The sequence below is a fragment of the Podarcis bocagei genome (genome assembly GCF_964188305.1).
Source record: "Podarcis bocagei genome assembly, chromosome: 7".
NCBI lineage: Eukaryota > Metazoa > Chordata > Lepidosauria > Squamata > Lacertidae > Podarcis > Podarcis bocagei.
This window is the reverse complement of record NC_138132.1, coordinates 89,610,287-89,637,526: the sequence shown is the minus strand read 5'-3', so window position 1 is coordinate 89,637,526 and position 27,240 is coordinate 89,610,287. Positions and strand designations below refer to the sequence as shown.

Genomic DNA, 27,240 nt, shown 5'->3' with positions numbered 1-27,240 from the left:
TGGAGGAGGAAGAGAAGGGTCTCCTTCTGTTCCCCCACCCCAGCCCCGCACCTGGGGGCGAAATATTTTTTCCCCTTTATTTCCCCCCCAAAAAACTAGGTGCGTCCTATGGGCCGGTGCATCCTATGGGGCGAAAAATACGGTACATGGTTCTCCCCTTGCTTAATTTAATCCCCACACCAACCCTGCAAAGTAGGACATTTGTTGTCTTCCAATAGATTTCTACCACATTTCACAAGTAATTATTAAACCTTTTAAAAAAAACACCTTAATTTGGGAGGTTTTTTTTAATAATCTAAAGATTAGAGGCATATCTTCCCTTAAAAAAAACAAAACCCAAATTTACACTGAAGGGTTTACTTTCACTGAATCTGAATATACAAAAAAGATGTGTGCTGCCCCCACCCCATGTAAATAATATCAGTGGGTCCTACTCAAGAGAAGATCCATTGAAATGAATGGACATGACTAACGCAGGCCCATTAGTTTCAATGCTTCTACTGTGAATGGAACTTAGTTGGAGGCAACCAACTAAGAGATAACGTACTTCAACAACTGTTACTTTTACATACACATATGTAATTTGTGTAGTATAATTTATATTAAAACCCTTCTCTCTAAAGGAGGAAACCAATTTGCTAGTATGTTTAAACTGTTTTCTCATGTGTTTTTAAAAGTCTAGGTGGTGGGAAAGAGTGATCAGGATCAGTAACACACAAACAAGTTCAGATCAGTTCAACTGGGTTGGCTGGTTTCAGACCACAATGCATGTTGCCATATAACAGGAAAATGAAGAGGTCTGCTCAGGCCCTTTGTCTTTGGGCTGAATGCCTGACTCAGCATATATGGACCTGCCAGTCAAAACAGAGGACTGAGACTGTACGCCTGCAGCACTGAGGGCTAAAGCAGAAAGGAGAAGAGGCAGAGGAATCTCCAGCAAGGCTGCACCAACACTAGGACATTCAAGGTTTCAGGCATATGTGGGTCACTGTTTCCACATTCACATTTGTATACCTTCAACCATCTATGAGCACTTTCAAAATTATTATGCCTCCCAAGCCCATCTTGGTGCTTCCTGTCCACACTAGTGGGTAGCGCCTGATGGGATGTATTCAGGCTGTGTGCTGCTGTTTGCTTGTTGCATTAATATCCCACCTTTTTCTCCAACGAGCTCATGGTGGCATACATGGTTCTCTCCCTCCTCATCCAATTGCCATCACCCCTTCAAGATAGGTTAGGCCAGGCTTCCTCAACCTCAGCCCTCCAGATGTTTTGAGACTACAATTCCCATAATCTCTGACCACTGGTCCTGTTAGCGAGGGATGATGGGAGTTGTAGTCCCAGAACACCTGGAGGGCAGTTTGCCTATGCCTGCTCTAACCACTACACCACACTGGCTCCCAAATAGTACTTCCCCCCACACTGTAAGTTCCAAACATCTGAGGCCCGTTATGGGCACTGTGTGCAAGTATTTGGTTCTTTGTGTGTAAGCACTTCTTTAATTTAATTTTGAACTATAAGTTTTCCAATATTCCAGATTCCCACAGAATCACAGAAAAGTCTACTGGGGACATGTGCACAGGTATTTGCATACCTGTCAGGCACACATTCCTTTTCATTCTTCTTTTAAATGTAAGTTTTTCAATATTACAGACTTGCACAGAACTTCAGTAAATATATAAAATTTGTGTCACTCCAAGTCAGGCAAGGATTTGGAGTCACTTGCATGAAAACCTTATTCTTACTTTCTTTTCCTTCCCCACCTCCTATACCTGACAAGGGAAAATTTCTATTTTTAACACAGCTGTTTTGTGCAATACCTCTTCTGCTGAAAATACCTGTTTTAAAAACTTTTTAAAAAAATTATGGGGCACCTGCACCCTTTTCCTATTGGCTCCCTTTTATAGGGAGTTACGGTGATCACAGAATCAAAGTGTTGAAGGTTATCTATGTTGATGCAATAATTTTAAAAAAGAAAAGAGAAGAAATCTTTTTAAACTGCAGATGTTTTGCAACTTACCGTTCTTCCATGAGTTCCCTGATGGCTGCCACAGTTGGTCCAGATCCCAGGTGGGTGTAATAGGGCCCTTCGTCTTTTTCCACTATTTGCTCTGTTTAAAAACAAAACCAGATGAATTATTTCACCTCGGTGTCTTTGCCTTTTTATAGCAAAGGGAACAGGTGTAACTGAAAGTTTGTTAAGCTGAAGGTGGGCAGAATGAAGCCCTTGGTCAGATGCCCCACTGAAACTGCAAAAACGAGGGGGTAGGGAGGGAGAGAGCAGACGCACAGCTCACCAAAACACAACTGGGATTTTAAACTGCACTGTGATTTACACAACATGATAAATTACAAACTACTTTGCGAAGCTTATGCTCAAAAGTTGCCTAAAATTATTTTCAAAGAACTAATTTTCCTTTATTCTAGGAGTAGACTGGTGCCCTCCAGATGTTGCTGGACTACAACTCCCATTCTCCTGACTCACTGGCCAGGCCGGCTGAGGCTGACAGAGTCCATTGGCTGGAGGTTTTCCAGTCCCAACTACTCCCTTGCTGCCCCCGCAGCAGCAAGAAGGGTCAATTAGGCAGGCAGGCTGGTTGGAGTTTCACAGGGGAAGCTGTGGGAGTCACCTGACTCTGTTGTCTTCCCCGTGACATCATCAAGAACAGGCTAAGCATTATACTAATTCTCCAAGAGGGGAACTCTGCTGTTTGTGGCTTCTTTCTGCAATCTCAATTCCAAGCCTGACCAGGGAGGGGAGGGAGATGGGCACCAGCCACAATGGCTACGCTCTGCCTCCACAGATGGAAGAGAGGTGAGTGCCCACAGGTATCAGACTTGGCAGCCCCACCACAGAGCTACCCTGACAGCTTCTCTGCGGACAGCCTGCAAACCCCCCTCCCCCCCCCACTCCCAGAACAAGGCATCTACTGCATGTCACAGAGCAGAGAGCCAGGCAGAAACAGAGAAGGTCCCTTAGGAAGGTGCTTGACACAGAGGGTTGGAGAGTGAGTGGGGGGGGGGGAGTTACAAGCCAGTCCAGGCAACTGGTTCATCTAGATCAGGCATCCCCAAACTCTGCCCTCCAGATGTTTTGGGACTACAACTCCCATCATCCCTAGCTAACAGGACCAGTGCTCATGGATGATGGGAATTGTAGTCCCAAAACATCTGGAGGGCCGAGTTTGGGGATGCCTGATCTAGTTAGCAGCAACCCTTAGAAGTCTCAGTGTTTTCTCTGTTCTGCTTCCTTAATAAAGAAACTAACCGTAAGTTAGCTGCCATGTCACTGTCATTCTCTGTTCTGCAAATGCCCTGTTCCCCCTGTCGGCTCCTTGAGAGCTGGTGGCATTTTATATATAAGTGGTGTCAAAGAAGCAAAAGTACAAGCTAAAAGATGTGCATCCTCCCTCTGCAATACTGCTGTGTATTTCATGATATTCATTCAAATGCCTTAAGAAACATGCAGGAGATCCTAAAGTGGCAGGGACCTCTCACCTACTTGGAGTAGCAAAAGGGACTGGTCCCAGACTGATATTTGCAACCCCAGACAAAAGTGCAGCCGCATCTAGAGGCCCTAAGCAAGATCAGGGGAAAGCCCTTCTGGTTAAGATCTCGGGTCTGCTGACCTAGTAATTAAGGTAAGCTACAAATACAAAATTCTTCACTGCTCAAATGGTAACCCTGACTTGAGCTCAAAACTTATTTCCCAGCTCTGAAAACAAAGTGCTTCTGTTTCCTGTTTCCACAGAGCACAACAAAGGTATCTGACTGAAAAACAGGAATGCCTTCAGCTCTGCATCTCTGAAAGGCTCCCAAATGGTCCACATGCCCATCTTAATAAGTCAGTTCTAATGAATCCCATACCAACTAGCTGGGAGCTGAGATTTACCCTTCCTGCGTCCTTTTGTCATAAGATAACCTACAATTTAGTAAACAAAAAATACAACTCATTGATGGAAAAAGAGGATGGCTGCCAATATCTTCTGTTTCCTAATAAAATAATGTTATACAGTGGTACCTCGGGTTAAGTACCTAATTCGTTCCGGAGGTCCGTTCTTAACCTGAAACTGTTCTTAACCTGAAGCACCACTTTCGCTAATGGGGCCTCCCGTTGCTGCCGCGCGATTTCTGTTCTCATCCTGAAGCAAAGTTCTTAACCCGAGGTACTATTTCTGGGTTGGCAAAGTCTTTAACCTGAAGTGTATGTAACCTGAAGTGTATTTAACCCGAGGTACCACTGTATTTATAACAATAACAAACTGGAACCAGAATAGCAACAGCTAGCTATTTATGTAGCCTCTCTCAGCTGAAACTGCTTTCACCAGTTAATTAACTAAGGTTGCAAATATCCTCACCTCACTTATCTGGGAGTTAGCTACATTACATGGGACTTTACTTCTAAGTAGACATGGTTGGGACTAGGCCTGGTCAATGTACTGATACGTTGCCTGAAACTGGTTTAAATTTAAAACTGAAAGAGCAATTTTATAATTTCCAATCATACAATGTATCATTAATCTCTGGCCCTGCTCACACACACAGACACACACACACAGCCCGCAGCCCAGCCGCTGGCCTCAGGAGTGGGGTTTGCCTGCCTGCAAGCCAGTACCTTCATTTATTTCCCTGGCCATGTGAGTGCCGCTTCCTCTCTCCATTCCTCCTTGCGCAGAGCAGAACAGTGGTTTGTGGTAGCCACCGCCTGTACAGTGAGAGACTATCATTGGGGCGAACTGCAGCTGGCATGTGGTGCCCTGGGTGCTGTGCTCTGCCCAGGGTAGTAGCACCTGCCCAGCCTTGCCAGGAAGAGGCAGAAGTTGCACAGGGTGATGCTAATCATATCCAGGGCTGGCAACTGCCTTCTTCCTCCCCATCTCCTTTCTGACATCGTAATATACCGCCACATCGTGAAGTTTAGCTGGCGATATATTACGATGTTGGAAAGCAGATATCGCCCAGCCCTAGTTAGGACTGCATCCTTAAACCTTAATTAAAGGTAGCGGCCTCAGTGATCTGTTAAAACAGTCTGGGGCAAACCAAAACATCACAGAGAAAAATCCTGCAGAAAGAATGATCATGCTGTTTGTGACATTTCACTTGGTCCTAATCAATTTATTGCTCTCCTATGACTTTGGGATCTTCAAATAAACCAACAAGGCTACTCATGGTAGTTATTTATTTATTTGATTTATTTATTTCATAGAATTTATAAACCAATTTTCACCAGAAGCCCCAAAGAGTTGTACAACAATATAAAGGTAGTTCAACAGACCAAGGTCAGTTAAAAGCAATTCCAGGCACTACAACACAATGTTACTGCACCAAGACCATGAGATGTACAAAAGCACCTGGACCTAAGGCAGTATTAGTTGGCCTGGGAGAAAAGGCAGGTCTTAGTAAGATGGTGAAAAGCTACAGTAACATTCCCACCTGTGCCTTCGGGCTTAATTACGCCAATTTGGTCCACCAGACCAAGCCTTTCCCATCTGACATTGCATAAATGCCAAAAAGGGCTCCAGACGCTTTATTTGCAAGCCCCTTGAAAGCAGCTGTCAGAGGTCTAGGACAGGCATAGGCAAACTCTGGCCCTCCAGATGTTTTGAGACTACAATTTCCATCATCTCTGACCACTGGTCCTGTTAGCTAGGGATGATGGGAATTGTAGTTCCAAAACATCTGGAGGGCCAGAGTTTGCCTATGCCTGGTCTAGGAGCACGTCAGGCCAGTGTTACGCATTACACAGAATGAAATCAGGGTCCTCAGCCTCACCGCCCTGCCTCTAGGGCTTCTTCAGCTTCTCATAGGTCATCAGAACAATGGCAAACCCATGCTGGCTGGTGCTAATGGGAGCTGTAGCCCCAAAAAGCTGGAGAGCAGCTGGAGGAGGCCTGACTAGAGCTTAAATTGGTTAATTTCATTGTACACAGGTTGTACATTGACAATAAAGGTATTATTATTATTATAAATGGAGTTCCAAGGTCACTGACCATGGATCAGATTTTGGCCCACTCTGTCTCATCCATTTCATGCACAAGTTGGCAACAGTGACCCAACACCATCTGTCAGGGATTGTTTGTTGTGATTCCTGCCTTGCAGGGGGTTGGACTAGACAATGCTTTAGGTCCCTTCCAACTCTACGATTCTATGAGCTTGTGGACTTTTGGGACACCGTATCACTTCATACCTGGAAAGACAAGAGTCCCCACCTTGGGTTGAGCTCATTGCTATGCCACTCTCTTCCCCTCAGAAACAACAGTTCAAGTGCAAGTGGAAGTCCAAGTCCAAGGCCCAATTCTGCTAGCAGAGTCGCAGGTAAAGCCCTGGAAACTACCACTTGATACCTTCCATACCTTTGACTCTGAGGGTATATGGAAAAGACAGTTCATGCTGTCAAGCCCTAGCAGGTCCTGGGGGATTCACAGTCCCTTTCAGCCAACTATCACACCAAAGTCTCCTGCAACCCTAACTGACTGAATCAAGCAAGTGCTTGGTGGTGTTAGAAACTCAGATATATAAGCAGGGCACCAAACGGCGCTTCAAACCTAGGTTATGGTCACCACAAGATGTTGATTCACAGGAGCTTGGACTGCATGAGCCTTGGGGTCCTTTCCAATGCTACAATTCTACATGTTTATGATCTCAACTACATTGCTTGACTGTAGCTTGCTCTTACAACAATTCACTTGTCCCAGTATGCAAGACAGAGAAACGCACACAGTGGAAATGGAAATGATATTAACTATGGAACAAGGCAGAGGTTTTTAAACAGTGGTTTGTGAGTTCCCTTGGGGTGGCCTGCAGAGAGGCTGCAGCACAGTCAAATATCTCTGTACTCAGCCCTGCACCTACTTTCCTTGATATGATGATGGAGGACTGCATGCAAGTCAGTTGGCTCAGTTGCCAACCTGGTGCCCAAAACTCTCCACTTGGTTGTGATTGGACCTGTGCCAGCAGCAATATGTGCCTGGTACCTACCTGGGAATTTAGAACACTGGTGTTTGGCTCTCATCAAAACCAATTCAGCAAAAGCCACCAACCTAGCTGCAGCATGATTTCAGCTTTGTGGCAATTGTTGGCAGCTGCACCTATGGTGTTGCCTTTCCAGAATTGAGAAGCGTCATATCCTTCTTCCCATATTTGTTCTTGAAACAAGCAAACGAGAAAGCAACCAAACCCTCCAGTAAGGTGAGACTTGCTCCACTGTTGCAGGCTGCAAGGATTTGCCCTCTGTTGGGTGTAAACACAGCTGGTCCTTTCTTTGAAGTCTGATGGAAACTGGCTTTGGCCAGACTACACTTGGCTCAGTTGCCAAGCTACTTTAAAATAACAAGAGACCCAAAACAGAAATCCTTAAATCTTGGCCAGTTCCACTGCTAGGGCAGGAAATGCAAAGGCATTGGCATGGTTGGTCTATGCTGACCTAAAGGCCTGATCTCAGCTACAAGTGGCCAGCCAAAGATCAGTTAATCAGTGACATAGCAACATGTAAGATGGCTTTATAACTGTTAAAACAGTAAAATTGTTTTGCAAACAAGTCCACAAAAGTTGCAAGCCCACCTGCCCAGAGATCCTTAAGTTAGTAAGATATACCCTAAAAGAAAACAATTGGCATTGGCCCAGGTCCACTCACTGGTCACTTGCAAAAATTTCTTACTCACCATTGGCAACCAGGTACATAATTACTTACAGCCTGATTCAACCAGGCACTCATTATGAAATCCCTTCATTGAGCCTTTTTTCAGATTTGGGGGGGGGGGGACTTGATGAGCTCAGTACTCCTCTGAAAATACAGTGAGGAAGGAAGAAACAATGCCTGTTTTCCAGGTGGAAAAAACTGAGCCTAATACCAGGCATAGGCAAACTCGGCCCTCCAGATGTTTTGGGACTACAACTCCCATCATCCCTAGCTAACAGGACCAGTGGTCAGGGATGATGGGAATTGTAGTATCAAAACATCTGGAGGGCCGAGTTTGCCTATACCTGCTAATACTGTTGGGAAGCTAAGGACAGCCTTACTGGACTGGGTCCAGGGCAGGGCTGAAGGTCTAACCTGAAAAGCCACTCCCCCACCAAATTGAAGGTGTATGACCTGCTGTATAACAAAATATTCCAAGAGACTTAGCAGGATAACACAGGTAGGCTCATTGTAAACAGCTGGAGAAGGGGATTTCAGTGGCACCTCTGAAAGCATCACTGCCTGGAGAGGTTGCTAGAGGAAGCTGGCAGAGGAAGACATCAATCTATGTAAAAATACAAACAAAAGATATTCACAAGAGCAGACAGCATGAAGGCCAGAGAGGTTGGCTGAGACATAGAGGGTGATCAAGATGATCAAGGGTTTGGAGGCCAAACCTTATGAAGAACGGTTGAGGGAGTTGGGTCAGTTTAGCCTGGAGAAGAGACAAGCTGAGAGGTGCTATGATAGCCAACTTCATATATCTGAAGGAATGTCACACGGAAGAGGAAACAAGCTTGTTTTCTGCTGCTCCAGAGGGCAGGACCCGAACCATTGGATTCAAATGAGAAGGAGGGAGATTCTGACTAAACATTAGGAAGAACTTTATGAAGGTAAGAGCTGTTTGACAGTGGAATGAACTCCACTTCACTGGGGGGGGGGGGCGTTGTTAAGCAGAAGTTGGATGGCCATCTGTCGGGGATTCATTAGCTGTTATTCCTGCTTTGCAGGGGGTTGGACTAGATGACCCCTGGGATTCCTTCCAACTCCACAATTCTATGATTCTATGCAAAGCATGGATAGGCAAACTGATGCCCTCCAGATGTTGTTGGGCTTCAGCTCCTGTCAACCCCGCTGAGAACAGCCAATGGTAGCAACATGTATCCTAGAATTGCTTTTTTTGCAGCTGTGGCTGCTGCTATTAGCTGGAAGGCTTAACACCATATATTCCAGTTTTGGCCACTTGGTAACTTACAGATAACTTTGAACATGCTTAGGAAGGCTAGCTTATGAATTTGTTGGGCCCTGACCACACACAGGTCCCCACACCCCATAGTTGAAGCCGATACTTCACTATGGGGCAGGAATTCAAACTAAACACATAGCCATGGTAAAGGAAAACCAACATCATTTATATATTATATCTATGAAAGGCAGGGATGATTCACGCTAGGCCTTCCAGATGTTGTTGGATCCCAACTCCCATCAGCCCCAGGCAGCCTGGTTAAAAGTTTGGGATGATGGAAGTTGCAGCTCAGCAACATCTGAAGGGACCAACATTAGCTACAACTGACACAAGGCCAGTAAGTGGGCTGAGACCTGTGGCCACCATCAGAATTCTCTGCTACATAATGAACGGTGTTGGTGGAGATCACACCAAGTGCAGCTTCTTCAAACATTGTGGCGACCATAGCAAGAGAGTTTGGAGATATTTCAGAACTTGCCCAGTACAACATCTAGCCCATGGCTGGTGCTCTACAAACTTTACACTAGCCTTTGCCAACCTGATGCCCTCCAGATGTTTTGGACTACAATTCCCACCATATGGTCCCCTGGGAGTGTGCCATGTTGGCATGGGCTCCTTTCCACAGGGGTTAAAGCACTTTCAAAGTTGGAAGTCGCTGACTTGAAGGTTTCTGAGGGACAAAGGAACTCCTGCTTCCCCCACCACCGCCCTTTTCTCGCCCAACCCTAATTTTTATTCCAAGCACATCTTTGTGGCCCAGTGCCAAGAGAAAGAGAAAACAAATCTCAGCTGGACAGCAGCCATCCAGACAAACGACCAATAATGGACATGCAATGCCGTCTGGTTTTATCACCAGCAGCTGATGGCATAAGTCCTTAGTAACTCCTCTTGGCTGCCTTCTCCCTTATTGCATTATTTCTCCCCCATATGGAGAAAGCCGATGCGCACAGCACAAAGAGCTGACTTTTCCATGTGTTGTATTCAGCTCACAGCCACCACACTGAAGGGCATAGGTGCCATCTTTGGCGGGCCCAGATACCCAGCCAGGCAACCCAAAGGCACCCCAAAACATTGCGTGTGTGACATCACATGGCATGACATAGGCACCATCTCCATGGGGCCAACAAAGTTCCTGTCCCAGTCACTGCCGTTACGCCGGAGAGCCAGTGGAGGCAAGGCAGTGGGCGTCACATGGTTACGCAAGTGACGAAAAGACATCATGTCGTGCGTGAGCCGCTGGGCACCCACAATCTGGTGCCCAAACCTCTGCTGCAGGGGTCATCAATGGAAGATGTAGGAAAGGGCACAGCTGCCAGCTCAAAACCCTATGGGGCCCTTCCCTTCACCTGTACTCAGCTGAAGGCTCTTTTCCCATACAGCTAACCCCACACCTACAATCAGATGCTGTGCAGGAAACATAGCCTTACAGTTCCTTATTGTGTGCAAACAACTTTTTTAAAGCTTCCTCAATGGTGGCAAGGGCGCCCCTGCACTCCTTAAATGCAGCAAGTCCCATGCTTCTGAAGAAGATAAAAAGGAAACACTTATTCACTTCATGCACAGTTAACTGAGGGAACTCACTGCTACAAGGTGTGGTGATGGTCACTGACTTAGATACACGTAGTTTAGGCCCCATTACCCTACCAGAAGAGCAGTCAGTAAAAATGACTCAGCTAGTTGTTTTGTGAAAAGTAATCCTTTAGAAGGGACTGGCAATACAAGCTGAGTTGCACCTGTGCTGCAGATTCATTTTTGTTTCAAAGTTGTGCCAGAGTTAACACAGAAAGCCTCAGCGTTATTTGCAAGAGCTCAAAATCCTGATGTGGAGGGTGCAAATGCCATGCAACTCCGCACATATGCACACGCGCACACAGACACAAACCCTCTTCTGAAACCCACCCTCAGGCAACACTTGTTTTCGTTTTTTAGAACTCAGGATTATTCCTTTGCAAGACACAAGGGGGCAGGGAAATCACATGACTCACCCACGCAGTCACAAGTCGGGAACTCTGCTTGAGCGCGCTTGGCAGGCGTGTCCAGCAAGCTCTTGGTTGGCGTGTCCAGGTACTTCAAGGGAGATTCCAGAAATCCACTGAGAGTAGGCATGAGCGGCACTTTATCCTTGGTTGGTGTCCCTTCCATGGAAGCGGTATCTGTGTTTTGGTTTTCATCAGAGTAAAAGCACGTGGTGGACACCACGGTAATAGCACCAGAAGATTCGATTTTTATCTGCTTAGGGGACCGAGCTGCAAAGGGGTTTTCAAAAGGCTGCCCAGCCCCTGGCAAGAGGGGTAACGTTTTGTGACCCGCACTGGCAGCACCAAGGGGGCAGTCCTTGCTAGCCGGACGCTGGAGAGCTGCATCTAAGCCCACCGTGGGCTCTGGAGAATGGCTCAGAGAAGACAATGGGGGCAGAGGAGAAGGAGGAGGAGGAGGAGGGTGGGGAGCTGAAAGTGGCCCGTCCCCGAGGAGCAGTGGGGCAGGAAGCTCAGAATTCTGAAAGCTGAAATTTTCTCCAAACTCCGCTTCAAACTGCTTGATCAGCTCCTCCAGCTTGTCATCCATGGCGATGGAACTGTGGGCGAAGAGAGGGTGGTCTGCGGGGTTTGCAGTCCTGTGGAAGGCTTCCTCGTGCCCGTTGCTGCAGGCCACAGAGGATGAGCAAGGGGCAAAGCCAGGCACAGGAGTGGCAAGGGAAGCCGTGTTGCATGCAGAGTTCTCAGGGTAGTAGCAATGGCTCTCCTCCTGGTTGTTGGGACAGCATGTTTCCTGAGTGTTGGGAGCCGGGCTTCTGTTTTCAAGTAACTTCTGCAATGGAGACTGCTCTGCAGGGCTGGCGGGCATGGGAAGAGGGGGCAGGAGCCTGGGAGGGGTGCTGGAGATCAGGAGCTGCTCAGGCGGCATCTCTTTGCTCGGACGCTCTGGAGTGGCAACCGAGCGGAGTCCTTCCAAGCTGATCTGGCTGACAGGGAGGAAGAGGGGCTGAGCATCTTTCTGCTTGGACCTCTTGATCTGCACTTGCTTGCGCGGCGGCTTGGCTGGAGTATTTTTATCAGGCTGGACCTTCTTCTTCCTCTCCTTGACAGGCTTTTCTGATGGCTTTGGTAGTGGTGGTGGCTGGGCCTGGGTGCTGGGAGCCCACCAGTTTGGCATCTGCTCCTGGGGGCTTCCCGGAGGCGTCTTCTGGTCCACGAAAAGGCTGCGCTTATGGTGGAGGTGGTGCTGCAGAGCCTTCTGGGTCTTCTTGTGGAAGCTCGTCTCCTGCAGGAGCTGCGATAGCTGTGGGCTGGAGGAGGCTGCTGCCTTGGGGTAGCTGGGGCTGTCGTCCTTCTGGGCGAATGGCTCCTGCTTTGGCTTGGCAGCTTTGGCTTTGCTGGGCATTGCTTCAGGTCGCTTGAACACGGATTTGATGCAGTCCGTGGCGCTGCCCAGTAGCTGCTCCAGCTCAGCCATGGGATCACTCACCAGTGGAGAAGGAGGGGTGTTGGAATGCAGGCCCCATAGGCTGCTCTTCAGCTTGCCTTCATCACCCCACTGCTCAGGGAACTCCACTTTTTGCGGGGTGGAGGAGTTGGGGAACAGCTCTGATGGCTCCAGATGTCCATTGTTGCGATCAAGGCAATAGGGGGCCATATCCTGAGCAACCTTTGCTCCCTGCTGCCAGGAAGATGGTGCTGATGATGCAGGAGCTTGGAGCAGGTTGTGGCTCATGTATGATTTCGAGGCCTGGCTCTGGTACAGCTCAGCACCGGATTCAGATAGCACCGAGTTGGGGTGGTTGTGTGCCGGGAAACGGGAAGGCTGCTCCAGCTGTTCCTTGGAGATGAATGCCATGGCTTGCAAGGGACTCTGAGGAGGGGGAGGAGTCTCTTGGGCTGGCTCAGGAAGAACAGCTGACAACTGTGTGAGGGCTTCAATAGCAATGGCTGTCTGGAGGCTGATGTTCTTCTCCTTTGCAATACTCAGTGCATTTTCCGTAAGAGGGAGGGCCTCCAGGGAACACGGAGCCTCCTTCTCTTCTGTAGCAGGCATCAGCTTATGATTAGCACCATTGTCTAAGGGGGGTTGGTGTTCCTGGCTGAGAGGCTGTGGGGTGCAGCTCTGCTCCTCTCCAGTGGCCAATCTGATCTTCTTCTCAAGCCACTCCAGGTAGTCTGGGCACTCGGGTCCATCGCAGTTGCAGTTGGGTGGTTTGACGCCATGCTTTGCATAATTCAGAGCAGCTTTGAGAGCAGCCAGGTCCTCGTTGCCAGAGCAGGTGCTGGAAAGAGGCGCTGCCAGGTCATGGTCTACCCCACTGCTGCGATTCATCTCGGCGTTGAATTTCTCATAGAGCTGCATGCTCAGCAAGGAAGGGGACCGAAGGGAAACCATCCCGTGTGAAGACATGGCTGCTTCGGCTGCTGCCGAGAAATCCACCAAGTTCTGAGCGCCCTCCAAGTTGGCATTGCTGGAGGAGGAGTCTCCCTGGCTTGGGGCAGGTGGCAGCCTCTCCCAGTTGGCTTTCTGCTCAGCGCAGGAGCTGTTGAGCCATGCAGGCGTTTCCATCAGCATGGCCCCTCTTCCAGCGGCTTGGGATCCTCCTCCATTGGCCAGGCCAGGCAGACGGTCCTCGCTCAACCTTCTTTCTTCAACATGGCTAAATGGCCCTTCTTCCATTTGGCCTGTTTTGGGTCCATCAACTGAACTGCACTCCAAACCGGTCTGAAACAAGAGAAGAAAAACAGAAATAATGAGTTCTAGTGGATCAAACAAACCAGAGTCTAGCAGCATCTTGGTGATGTTGCCCCAGACAGAAAGCTTTGGCAATCCCATCCGCCATGAACTCAATGAGTTTTGACTATTCGCAATTTTGGCTTTAGGTGTGACCTCCAAACCTTGATGTTGGGAAAGATTATGGGCACAAGGAGAAGGGGACGACAGAGGACGAGATGGTTGGATAGTGTTCTCGAACATGAGTTTGACCAAGACATGAGTTTGACCAAGCTGCGGGAGGCAGTGGAAGACAGGAGTGCCTGGTGTGCTCTGGTCCAGGGGGTCACGAAGAGTCAGGCACGACTAAACGACTAAACAACAACAACAAAAACGTAACCCCTCTGTAAGTTGTGGGCTTACTGTATGCGCCACTTGGGTTCTCACTCTTCCAACTGGAGCCTCTCAACTAGCAAGAAGGTGGTGCTCTAAATAAACAGCCAGAAAATTCAGCACCCAGGTAGGTGCTTCCCATCTCATCATTCCAGGAAAGGCCATTGCTGTACATATGGTGAATTCTTCAATTGACATTCATTTCCTTATACACTATTGCTTTATGCAAGTAGCACCATCCATATGAACACATAGGAGAAAGGCCTGTTATTTTAGTAGTGTTGCCTAATAGAATATACTGACTAAGTATCTTGTATTAGGGAAACATTTTGATAGTGTTAACTGTATCCCTTAAACAGAGATACTTAGTCAATATATCCTTTAATTCAAGTTAACACAAGCCTTCAAGGCTGCTTCCTTGACCCCTCACAGCCATTCAAAATGGGCCTAAGCACCACTGCTACTCTGGTTAAAAACCATTACAATACAAAGACTCCCCTACAATGAAAGTTTGCAGCATTTGGGACATTTTAATTTAGAGAAAGTAAGATGTGACATGACAGTTTATAAAATTATTCATGGCATGAAGAAAGTGATAGAGAACATTTTTCTTCCCTCTCTCATAATACTAGTACTTGTGGACATCCAGAGAAGCTGAAGGTTGGAAGCTTCAGGGCAAACAGAAGAATGTCCTCCTTCACACAGCACAGAGTTAAACTATGGAACTCTCTGACACAGGAGGCAGTGATGGCCACCAAGCAAGGCAGCTTTAAAAGAGGATTAGACAAATTCATGGAGGAGGAGAGGGCTATCGATGGTTACAACCATGACAGCTTCACTCTGCCTCTACAGTTGGAAGAAGCCATGCTCATGTGCTTATGGGTTTCCCACAGGGTGGCCACTGTGAGAACAGGATGCTAGTCTAGATGTTCCACTGTCCTGATGCAGCATATGCTCTTAGGTTCTAAGATATGTTAACTTAAGCAAGTCTATGGAAGAAAAGTTTACTGTCTTCTCTCCATGACAGCCACCTACAATCCCTAAAGCCTGTTCAAAAGGAATAGACCAAACAGGAAGGGAGCAGGAGTAGCGTTGTATATAAAGGATGTGTACACTTCTGAAGAAATCCATGACCTGGAGCATGATTGAGCAGATTGAGAGTATATGGGTAAAAATTGTAGAAGAGAGAAACAACAGTGACCTTACTGTGTGGGTCTGCTATAGACCACCAAGCCATACTGAGCGTACGGAAATGCCATTTACCTTCTTGCCGCGGCGGTACCTATTTATCTACTTGCACTGGTGTGTTTTTGAGCTGCTAGGTTGGCAGAAGCTGGGACAGAGCAATAAGAGCTCACCCCATCATGCAGATTCAAACCATCAACCTTCCGTTCAGCAAGCCCAAGAGGCTCAGTGGTTTAAACCACAGCACCAGTAGGGAGGAACTAACTGATGAAGTGGAAGTGCTGAGAAACTTGGGAGAGGTCATGTTCTCCTGGGTTTCAGGAAACAGAGGCAAGGGAAAACTGAGTGTAGTCGGACATGCACTCTGTACTTTAAGAAGGCAAATTTCAAAAAGCTAAAGGAGCTACTGGGTGTGATCCCATGGTCAGAAACACTCAATGAGAAGGAAGTCCAAGAAAGATGGGAGTTTCTAAAAGGAGAAGGCCGAAATGCAGATTATATCAACAAGAAAGAAAAGTGGGAGACATCTGAGGAAACTGGTGTGGCTGCATAAGGAGCTTACAGATGAGCTGGGAGTTAAGAAGGGCATGTATAAGAAATGGAAGAAAAGGGAAATCACAAGGGAGGAGTATACACGAGTAGCCAACAGTTGCAGGGGGGAAGTCAGGCTGGCTAAAGCTCAGAATGAGCTCAGGCTTGCAAGAGAGGTTAAAAATAATAATACATTGTTACCCTGGTGGATCACAAGCATAACACGAGTCAACAGTGTGATGCAGCAGCAAAAAAAGCTAATGCTATTCTAGGCTGCATCAACAGAAGTCTAGTGTCCAGATCACGGGAAGTAAAAGTACCACTCTATTCTGCCTTAGTCAGACCACACCTGGAATACTGTGCCCAATCCTGGGCCCCACATTTTAATAAGATGTTGACAAGCTGGAACGTGTGCAGAGGAGGGCAACCAAAATAATCAAGGGTCTGGAAACTAAGCCTTATGAGGAGCGCTTGAAGGAGCTGGGTATGTTTAGCCCAGAAAATAGGAGACTGAGAGGAGATACGATAGACATCTTCAAATATCTTAAGGGCTGTCACATGGAAGAGGGAGCATGCTTGTTTTCTCCTGCTCTGGAGGGGAGGACTCGAGGCAATGGCTTCAAGTTGCAAGAAAGGAGATTCTGACAAAACATTCGGAAAAATCTTCTGACAGTAAGAGCTGTTCAGCAGTGGAACAGACTCCCACGAGGGGTGGTGGACTCTCCTTCCTTGGAGGTTTTCAAACAGAGGTTAGATGGCCATCTGTCATGGATGCTTTAGCTGAGATGCCAGCATTGCAGGGGGTTGGACTAGATGACCCTAGGGGTCCCTTCAAACTTGAAGATTCTGATTCTAAGCCTTCTCTGAAGAGCTGTGGGGTTGAACAATTTGAAATGGGGCATGGGAGCTGCTGGAGGGGAAGTGATAGGTAACTTCCTTTACCAATAATTTTATTTATTACTATCTTTGTATCTCCCTCCATTCGCTTCCCAAATTAGGATTTTTTTCCTGGGGTACCATTCTGCCTATTATTTATTTTAGCTATAATATTTATAAACCACTTTTCCCCTCAATGTAGCTCCAAAGCAGTTTCCAACACAATGCAACAGTAAATTAAGAAAAAACACAGTTAAAAGCAGTGGTCAAAGCACAACACTTGTGTGTCCAGAATACCAAAGCAAAGCTCACCCCACACCCTCCAAGACCTGGGTATTTATTTGCAGAGGTTTGTTTTGATTAGGTGCCAGAAGCCCATCTGTGATGTGACCATCTGTGCCTCTAGGGGGTGGGAGTTCCACAGCTGGAGAAGAATTAAGGAGAAGGGCCTATCCTGCACCCACACACAGCAAGCAACACTTGCTGGTGTGCAAAGAGAAGCCCCCCCCCCCTGCTGAACTGAGAGCCTTAGGAACATGGGAAGCTGCCTTATACTGAACACAACCATTGGCCCAAATAGCTCAGTCTTGTCTGCACTGCTTGGAAGTGGCTCTGCAAGATCCCAGGCAGGGAATGTTTCCTACCTGGAGAAGCCAGAGATTGAACTTGGTGTCTTCTGCATGCAAAGCAGATGCTCTACCAATGAGTCATGGCTGTTCCCATTACTGGACTGGTCAGTATGGGAAGAGGCACTCCATCCCAAATCATTTGGGTCCCAAATCATTCAGGATATGTAAGTTTATATTATATATTACATTTTTATACCACCATTTCTTCCAAGGAGCTCAAAGTGGCATACATAGTTCTCCTCCTCCCCATTTCATCCTCACAGCCCTGAGATTAGGCTGAGAGACAGTGACTGCCTAAGGTTACCCAGTGAGCTTCACAGCCAAGTGGGGATTTGAACCCTGGCCTCCCAGGTCATAGTCCAACATTCTAGCTGTTGCACCACACTGGCTCTCATTAAGCCAACATTAACACATTAACTTGGGCCCAGTAACTTCTAGGCAGCCACAGAAGAGAGTTACGTATCAGAGTGCTGAAACTGTGTACCTGAGAAATCCTCCGTCTGGGAGTTCTAACTTAGTATGGGAAAGCGCTCCAAAGATTGCAAGATTTCCCACTGTTATTTCACTCTCCTGTGCTGCTGCTGCTGCTGCTGCCGCTGCCGCCACTGTAGGCCAGAAGCCTGTTAAGCGACTTGTGCTCTGCACTGACAGGCCAGTGGAGTGGGCAAGCTCCAACAAGCCTCTTCTTGGAGAAGCTGCCTGTGGTTGTCTTGTAAACCAGTCTTTTGCTACCCTGCACATAAACCCACTCACAGGTGTGCACGCACACACACACCCCACACACGCACACCCTCTCTGTGTGAGCTCTTGCCAATGTGAAGCGCAGCCCTGCTCAGAGAGCAGATAAGGCAGGTCTGGAAGCTGCCTGGGCTCCATCCAAGTCGGTCAAGGATACAGCAGCTGTTCAACCCTCCTCTCGCAAAGGCTGCTCAGCATTCCTGAAACAAGCAGGGCTGCCAGTGTTTACTGGGGTAGCTTGTGCACAGGCAGGAAGGTGGGGGTTGTGGCTACTTCTGGTTGACCACAACACTGGCTGTGCCTGTCCTGCAAACCCCACATATGTCTCTAACCTAGGAAATGTTATAGGCTGCTTCCCTGCTAGGTTATATTGCAGCCAGTTAGAGCCTGCTCCCAACCTATTGATGAGGCCTAATGCTGTGGAATTGAAAATAATGGGAAAGTCAGCTTCAGCGACTTTGACCCTTCGTAGCTTAGCATTCCTCCACATGTGCCCAGATGAAACAGCACCTGGCAGTACAGACAGCTTTCAGCTGGGTTCCAAAGAGGTTCACTGTCCCTTGCCTATGCATTAAGAGCCTCATGCTCTACCAGCTGAGCTATTCAGAGACCTTGAACATGTACTGGTCACCAGTTTTGTTTCTGAGCCAATAAGAAAATAATCATCAGGACGACCAAGGCAGTTTCCTAAGTAAAGCCTATTTCAGAATCCTAAAAGCTGAACTGATCCATGAGTTGTTTTTTGTTTCTCCTGCAAAAACCATGTGGGGAAAATTCACAATTGATCAAGTGCCCTGAAGGTTAGCAGGAAGGGCTATTGCTGCTCCTTTGAATTTCATACTATAATACTCCAACACCAGACATACAAGCAGTCTATTATGTCCACTAAACACATTGCCAAGAAACATCTGAAAGCCATTTCATTAGAAAGAAACTTGTTGGTAGGACCCAGAGGAGGCGCACCCCTCTTCAAAGCCATCACTTCAAAGCACAGGCATAATTTTTCCCCAAAAAAAGAAAATGAAACAGCCACAAGCAAAACCACTGAATATTTTCCAAGTTAAGATTATGCTGTAGAGAAGCTATCAAGTGCTGGAAAACTATTTCAGGTTCCAAAAAGCCAACCTAAAACATTTCAGGAGTAAAATTCCTGGGCTCCTCTCCCTTCCTTTGACAATTTTAATCAAGTTTATCATGGCTTTCAATGTCCTTGCAACTAAGGCTGTTTCAGTTGATAAGGCAGGTTTAGACTTTCTAAAAGTCTTTGACAAAATCTCTCACCAGAAGGTATTCATGAAACTAAAGTAGTCAACAAAGGGCAACAAAAGAGGAATGGTATTTTGTGTGTGTAACCAGGAAAGAAAGAGAAGGCATCAGTTAACTTCAGCAGCTCCTCAAATGAACAAACTTTTTGGGAGAGAAATGCTCCCTTTGTTTCACTCCTCTTAGTAGATTAATTCCCAGTTCAAAAATTAAGGTTGTGGGGCAGCCTTCAACAATTTGGACTACAGCTCCCATCAGCCCCAGCCACCAAGGCCATATGATGCTGGGATTGATGGAAGTTGTAGTCCAAAAGATCTTCAGGATCCCAGGTTGGTGAAGGATGCTGTAAGGCAGGGGTTTTCAACCAGTGTGCTGTGGCACCATGGGGTGTCTTGAATGATAGTCTGGGGTGCCATGGGCAACACTGGCCTCTGTCCCTCTTTCCTTCCCTCCCTCCTCTGATGCTCTCCCGCATCTCTGCCTCCCAAAGCCTTGCGTAGCTGTTTGTTGCAGCAGCCCTGGCTACAAGCTCCCCAGGCGAATGGTGCCTCTGGGGCTGGCCAGGGGTGCTTCCCAGGCCTCTGAGGGGCAGTGTGAAGAGGCACCTCTCTTTGGGGCAGGGGGGCAGCTCAGAGACCAGGGTGGCAGCAGTGGCTGCCTGGAGGACTCCCAAGGAGAGGAGGCTGAGGGAACACTCCCCAAGGGAGGGTGTTCGAAAAGGGGTGAGAGGCTGCCAGCTCTGCAGGCAAGAGGTGACCTAACTGGCCTCCTGAGCCCCATAGGAGTGCCATAGAAAGAATGCAGTTGGTCAAGGGACCCATGGACTCAAAAAGTTTGAAAATCTCAGCTGTAAGCGAACTGAGGTAGCATAGTGGCTGACACTGAGCAGAGATACAAAGTCGGGGAACAGTGAAAAAGCAGCATCCTGAGAGCTGCAGTTTGTGGCTTGGCTCCCACAGTCAAATACTGTGGAGCCCTGACCATCTGCAATCTAGGACTAGTAATACAGATCTCTACCTCACACCACTGTTTTCACAACATGATAATGTATGTTCAGTGCATTGAACGTGATATATTAGGTATCATCTACTATAGAATATATTATTGTCTGCTCTCTTCTGTTTAGCAGTCCCATGACTGCTTTTTGCAATTCAGACACCACACCAAACCACAGTGTGAGCATAATTCAAACACTGGTTTCTGATTCTGGTTTACCAGCCCAACACAAGCCATAGTTTATCATTTCCTTTATCACAGTGAATCAAGTTAAGTTGCCTGATCTATGTCTGAAATGAGCCTGTGTAGATGTAGGAAAGGTTTCCCTCTGTATTCGTGATTCAAAGAATCATAGAATTATAGAATTGGAAAGGATATAAATGGTCATCTAGTCCCACTCCCTGGAATGCAGGAATTTCAACGAAAGCATCCATGACAGACGGCCACCCAACCTCTGCTTAAAAACCTCCAAGGAAGGAGAATCCACAACCTCCTGAGGGAGTCTGTCCCACTGTTGAACATCTCTGTCAGAAAGTGCTTCCTAATATTTAGTCAGAATCTCCTTTCTTGTAGCTTGATGCCATTGGATAAAACCAGCTTGCTCCATCTTCCATGTGACAGCCCTTGAGATATTTGAAGAAGGCTCTCATATCTCCTCTCGGTCTCCTTTTTTCCAGGCTAAACATACCATTCTTCCTCATAAGACTTGGTTTCCAGACCCTTGATCATCTTGGTCGACATCCTCTGCACACCTTCCAGCTTGTCAATATCCTTCTTAAATTGTGGTGCCCTGGACACAGTATTCCAGGTGTGGCCTAACCAAGGCAGAATACAGTGGTACTATTACTTTCCTTGATCTGGACATTAGACTTCTGTTGATGCAGCCTAGAATAGTGCTAGCTTTTTTTCTGCCGCTGAATCACACAGTTGGCTCAAGTTAAGTGTGTGGTCTATTAAGACCTCTAGATCCTTTTCACATGAACTACTGGCAAGCCAGGTGTCCCCCATCTTATATCTGTGCAGCTGGTTCCTCCTGTCTAAGTGTAGAACCCTACATTTGCCCCTATTGAAATTCATTTTGTTAGTTTTGGCCCAGTTCTACAATCTGTTAAAGTCATCTTGAATCTTGATTCTGTCTTCTGCAGCATTAGCTACTCATCCTAGTTTGGTGTCAATTGCAAATATGATGATCATCCCCACAATACAAACCAAGTTGTTCATAAAGACGTTGAACAACAATGGGCTCAGAGCAGAACTTTGTGGCACCCCACTTGTCGCTTCTTTCCAGGATGACAAGGAACCATTAGTGAGCACTCTTTGGATTCGGCCAGTCAAGATAAAAAAAGGTATGTGGTGTAGGCATCTCTGAGACAGCCTTTTTGGTGGTAGAATGACCTCGCCACAGAGGTGTGTAGCTTTGTATTCTTTCAGACACCAGATCAAAACCCCATATTTTTCACCAGGCTTTCAGTGGCTGATGGGGTCAAGTAATTTTTATGGTGTTTCTAACTATGCTACTTCTATATTTTATGAGAATGTTTTAATGTTTCCATTTATTATGTTTGTTTTTGTAAACCACTCTGTGACCAGTTTGGGTGAAGGGTGGTATATAAAAACTTATTAATAGTATAAAATATATAACTACCTAGTATTGTTTGTTTGCTTGTTTGCCTGGCTGTGCTGCCTCAGCCACCATATTGTTCTAGTATTATTAATCTGGATAAATCCTAGCTGAGCTGATATTTCTAATTCTTTCCATGCAGCTTATTCACTGGGGTGGAGAAGCAATTCATGTAGGTGCCAGATTTAAAAGGTGGGCTATGAGTTGGCCTTTGGAGCATGAAGGGAGGAGAGCTGAGAGAAGATTATCCAGGGGACAAGAGAAGAATGAGGATATGTGGTTTTGGGAGTAGTAAGCACATGGTTAAACTATGGAACTCACTCCCACAGGAGGCAGTGATGGCCAATGATTTAGATGGCTTTTAAAGAGCACGGGACAAATTGATGGAGGGCTATTAAGAGCTATTAGCAATGTTGGCGATGCTCTACCTCCACAGCTGGAGGCAGCAGTGCTTCTGAATTCCGGTTGCTGGAAACCACAGGAGGGAAGAGGGCTCTTGCATTTGGATCCTGCTTGCAAGTTTCCCACTGGGCCATCTGGTTGGCCCCTGTGAGAACAGGGTGCTGGACTAGATGGGTCACTGGCCTGATCCAGCAGGCTTTTCTTATGAGGTACAAATCCAACCTCTCTCCCACCCTGTGAACCCAAAATGCTATTTGGGATCAACTTTATTTATACCACACCATCCAAGTTACTGTGCAAAGAAAACAGGTCCTAACCTTGCAGAACATATATTTAAAACTTGACAAGGGAAGGGATAGGAGATCAAGGAAGGGAAAGAATGCCCATTGGTTACAGCTACATGGACTTTTTAAAGGTTTCAGTGGGTTGCAGAGACAAATAACTGTGCCAAATATGATTATGATTATTATGTGTCAAAGACTTCCGAGAAAAGTCATGGGGCTGTTCATGTAGGTGAACTATTCCAGGAACAAACCTGCCAGCAACTGGTATCATTAGGCAGCACCCGCCAGGGCCCAAACCTAGCAAGGGGCACACCATTCACTATGGCTGCTGTTCACTGGCTACTCACTTTCTCCCTCTAGCCCAGACAACAACAGCCACCATCTCTCTCTCTCAGCACAATCCTCACCACCACACACAGGGAGGAAGAGAGAGCAACTGGCAACAGGCAACACCACTGTAGGGCTGCCTCCAGATGTCTTTTGAAGGTTATATAATTACTCATCTCTTTGACATCTGATGCGAGGGCATACCACAGAGTGGACACCACTACCAAGAAGGCCCTCTTCCTGGCTCCCTGTAACTTCACATAATCACAGTGAGAGAACTGCCAGTAGGCCCTCAGAGCTGGATCTCAGAGTCCGGGCTGAACAATGGGGGTGGAGACACTCCTTCAGGTATACTGTGTATTTAGGGCTTCAAAGGTCAGAACCAACACTTTGAATTGTGGTCGGAAACATGCTGGGAGTCAATGTAGGTCTTTCAGGACCGGTGTTATATGGTCTCGGCAGCTGCTCCCAGTCACCAGTCTAGCTGCCACATTCTGGATCAGTTGTAGTTTCTGAGTCACTTTCAAAGGCAGTCCCACATAGAGTGAACTGCAGTAGCCCAAGTGGGAGATAATCAGAGCATGCACCACTCTGGCGAGACAGTGCGCAGGCAGGTAGGGTCTCAGCCTGCATACCAGGGTAGACAGCTGCCCTGGACAGAGAATAAACCTGTACCTCCATGGACAGCTGTGAGTCCAAAATGACTCCCGGACTGTGCACCTGGTCCTTCAGGAGCACAGTTACCCTATTCAGGACCAGGGAGTCCTCCACACCCACCCACCCTCTGTCCTCCAAAATAATATTTATGTCTTGTCGGGATTCAACCTCAATCCATTAGCCACCACCCATCCTCCAACCACCTCCAGACACTCACACAGGACATTCACCGCCTGCACTGGTTCCAATTTAAAGGAGAGGTAGAGCTGGGTATCATCCACATATAGGTGAACACCTAGCCCAAACCCCCTGATGATTTCTCCCAGCAGCTTCATATAGATGTTTAAAAGTATGGGGGAGTGGACAGAGCCCTAAGGCACCCCACAAATGAGTGCCCAGGGGTCCCAACACCACTTTCTGGACATGAGCCAGGAGGAAGGAGCAGAACCACAGCATAACAGCACCCCCAGCTCCCAATGCCCCTAGACCAGTGTTTCCCAACCGGTGTTCCGCGGCACACGAGTGTGCCGTGAGACATCGGCTGGTGTGCCGCGAGATGCCTGGAGGGAGGCGGGCGAGTCGGGCGGCGAGAGGCGGGGCGGCGGCGGCGAGGAGAGGCCGCGCCTCCTGCTGCTGCCTGGCGCTCCTCCTCGCAGCCGGCAGCGCTGCCTGGGCGCCTCCGCGCGACTCTGCCTCGCTGGGTTTGGTCTCCCAGCAGAGACGGGTCACATGCGCACCTCCCTCCCTCCCTCAGCCTGCGCGGAGGGAGAGCCAGAGAGAGGCATCGCTCCTGCGCGGCGGGAGAGGGAGCAGCCGGAGCGATGCCCCAAACGAAGGCATGGGACCGGAGGGGAAATCCTCTCCGAGGAGGATTGAGCGCAGCTGAGAGAAGCCTTTCAAGGAGCTGCCGTGTCCCCTGGAAACCCCCTTCCCAGCTCTGCCTGCCTGCCTGCCCAAAGCTTGGAGGTTCCCCGGCAAGGGGGAGGGAAAAAACTTTCACTTTTGTGCGTCCCTCCCGGCGTGACGCTGCGCGCTGACGTCACGGGGCGGGGCTTTAATGGTGGTGTGCCGCGAGATTTTTTTTCAGTAAACAGGTGTGCCGTTGCCCAAAAACGTTTGGGAAACACTGCCCTAGACAATCCAGGATACCATGGTCAATGGTATCAAAAGCTGCTAGTGTCCCTAGCCCGCTGGAGATCATCAACCAGTGCAACCAAGGCAGTTTCAGTCCCATGATGAGGCCTGAACCCTGACTGGAAGGGGTCCAAATGGTCCTGCATCCTCCAGATGTGCCTGGAGTTGTTCAAGTGACCACCCACCTTGCCCAAGAATGGAAGATTTGAGACTGGGTGATAATTGGCCACAATGGCCAGGTCCAAAGATGGTTTTTTTAAGAAGCAGTTTAATAACCGCTTCTTTAAGTGGGTCCAGGAAGACTCTCTCACAGAGGGAAGCATTCACCACCTCACAAAGCCCATTGCCCAGTGCTTTCATGACGTGTTGGGAGTGGGAGCACGTGTGTCTACACCTCCAAAGTGTTCAGGGGAGGAGACATTGTTCAGTGGCAGTGTACCTGATTAAAGAACACATGAAGAGACTGTTGGATCAGACCAATGGCCCGTCTAGTCCAGCATCCTGTTCTCACAGTGGCCAACCATATGCCCCCAAGGGAAACCCACAAGCAGGGTCCAAATGCAAGAGCCCCCCTCCCCTCCTATGGTTTCCAGCAACTGGTATTTAAAAGCATACGCCTCTGACTGTGGAAGCAGAGTGTAACCACAATGGCTAGTAGCTATCAATAGCCCTCTCCTCCTCCATGAATTTGTCTAATCCTCTTTTAAAGCCATCTAGATTGGCGGCCATCACTGCCTCCTATGGGAGTCAATTCTACAGTTTAACTCTGTGCTGCATGAAGAAGTTTGTTTTTTCCAGCTGTCCTGAATCTTCCAACATTCAGGTGCAACTGCATGTGGACAAACACCAGGTTGCAAAGCAAATTCCTCCCTCAAGAAGCAGGAGCAGCAGAAATAAAATGCATCCCCAATTATGCTTGCAGCCCATGCTAAAAAAAGAAGCAGCAAATTTGAGTCCAGTCTTGGCAACAAGCTGGGGCAAGTTTACCTTATCCTGAAATCACAATCTAACTTAGGCTGGCCAACTTCTGAAATGCTAGATAAATACACCAGCTTTTATGGAACGCTGCTGATTTTTACAAGTATTATTTTTTTGCAGATTAAATTTGCCCATTTTTGTTAACCCATTCCTGTGTTTTCCAATCCATTCCTTTGTTCTTTCCCAGCACAGCAGTAGCAGCAGGGTCTGCCAGAGCCTTTTGTGCATTCATCCCCCTCCCACCCAGCTCCCTTGCAAAAACTCCATGATCCAAACAAACCCTTTGGTTTCCTCTCCTCCTCTGCAAACAAAGATCCCCTGGAGGACATGCTGGTCCCAGAGCAAGGATCATTTATGTGGCATGCACTCCCCTGCTTAAATGTTCCTGGAGGAAGCAGCACCCCAAATACAAAGTCATCCTAATGCTTTAAAACAAAACATTTTCCCCACCACACCTCACCGTGGCTTGGGGGGAAGGAATAGCAATACAAGAGGAAAATCAAAGTGGGGAGGGGGGTCACATATTTCCCACCCCACCCCCAACACAAAAGGCTTACATTCTTTTAGAATTTAAAACAAAAAATGTAAAGAACTCCCAACATTAAAGGGAAAATGACCTCAAGGATTTTGGCAAAGGTTTCAAATCCAACTTCAAAAAGTTAGCAGCCATTTGTGGTTTGATGCAATTATGGGAAAACTCCACTGCAAAGCTGCAAGGTGCAAAAAAAGCAGTAAACCAAAATGACAGAGTAACCTCCACACCACGAACTGCATCTGCCTCCCTATATACTCGGCACAATTCACTCTCTGGGCTCTGTCTGCAGATCTTCGTGCCTCAACCCCTTCTGCACAGCGGCACTGCCATGATTCAGAAACAGCAAGCAAAATGTTGACAGAGGTTCGCGTTTCACCGGGCTTCCAAAGCGCACTCAGCCTCCCCTAATGGTGCCCCAATTTTCTCCTCCGCTTTAGCTACAGTGCTGCAAATCCTGTTTGTTAAAAATGACATGTGTGTTTGCTGCCTTACACACCAGATTTGTGAACTCGGCTTACAGGAGGGCAGCCCAGCCTGTGTGCAGAAAAAGCTGCCTTTGGCTAAGTGCTCTGTGCAAAGAACAAACCAGTCAATCGCTTCTCCAGCGAACACAAAGAAGGAGACAGACAGACATCTTGGAAAACTGCAGGCAAGAGAGGAGAGGGGGAGAAGAGGGGAAAACAGCACAAGGAAGCACTTACATTTCCAGAATTCGCCAAGAGAGAACCAAATACGGCGAAGGAGAAGAAAAGCAAAGCATGGAGGAATCCCGAGGAAAATGAGATATGCCACAACTGAAGACCGATTGCAGAGGAGGTAACAGTGATCTAGTTATTCAGCCTACACAGACCTCCCCCTCCCCTCTCCGAACAGCTGTGGGGGCCATTATCCCTCCTGCACATTGCACGTACATCCCCAGGATGGCTGCAGTGCTGCATAGAGTCAGAGAGGACTGGATTGCTGCAGGAGACAGGAAGAGACTTTTCCCCCCTGGAAGGGGTGGGGGAAGCCACACCCCAGCAGGCTTGGAGGAGGAAGGCCTTCACCTTTCCAAAAGGTCTTTTGAAAATATGTA

General features: G+C 47.7%; 1 protein-coding gene across 6 annotated transcripts in view; it reads right to left on the bottom strand.

Annotated features, from left to right (window-relative positions):
- TET3 (tet methylcytosine dioxygenase 3) overlaps positions 1-27,240 on the bottom strand; it is a 102,997-nt gene that overhangs the window by 25,751 nt on the left and 50,006 nt on the right. For 5 of the 6 annotated variants that reach the window (XM_081200893.1, XM_081200894.1, XM_081200895.1 and 2 more), the window contains 2 exons: positions 10,910-13,628; positions 2,021-2,111 (listed from right to left, as the gene is read on the bottom strand). In XM_081200893.1, the coding sequence (XP_081057019.1) occupies positions 2,021-2,111; positions 10,910-13,628 (2,810 nt within the window). Of the gene's footprint in view, positions 1-2,020; positions 2,112-10,909; positions 13,629-26,866; positions 26,985-27,240 lie in introns of those variants that run through there. The other variant, XM_081200898.1, reaches the window with a different exon arrangement.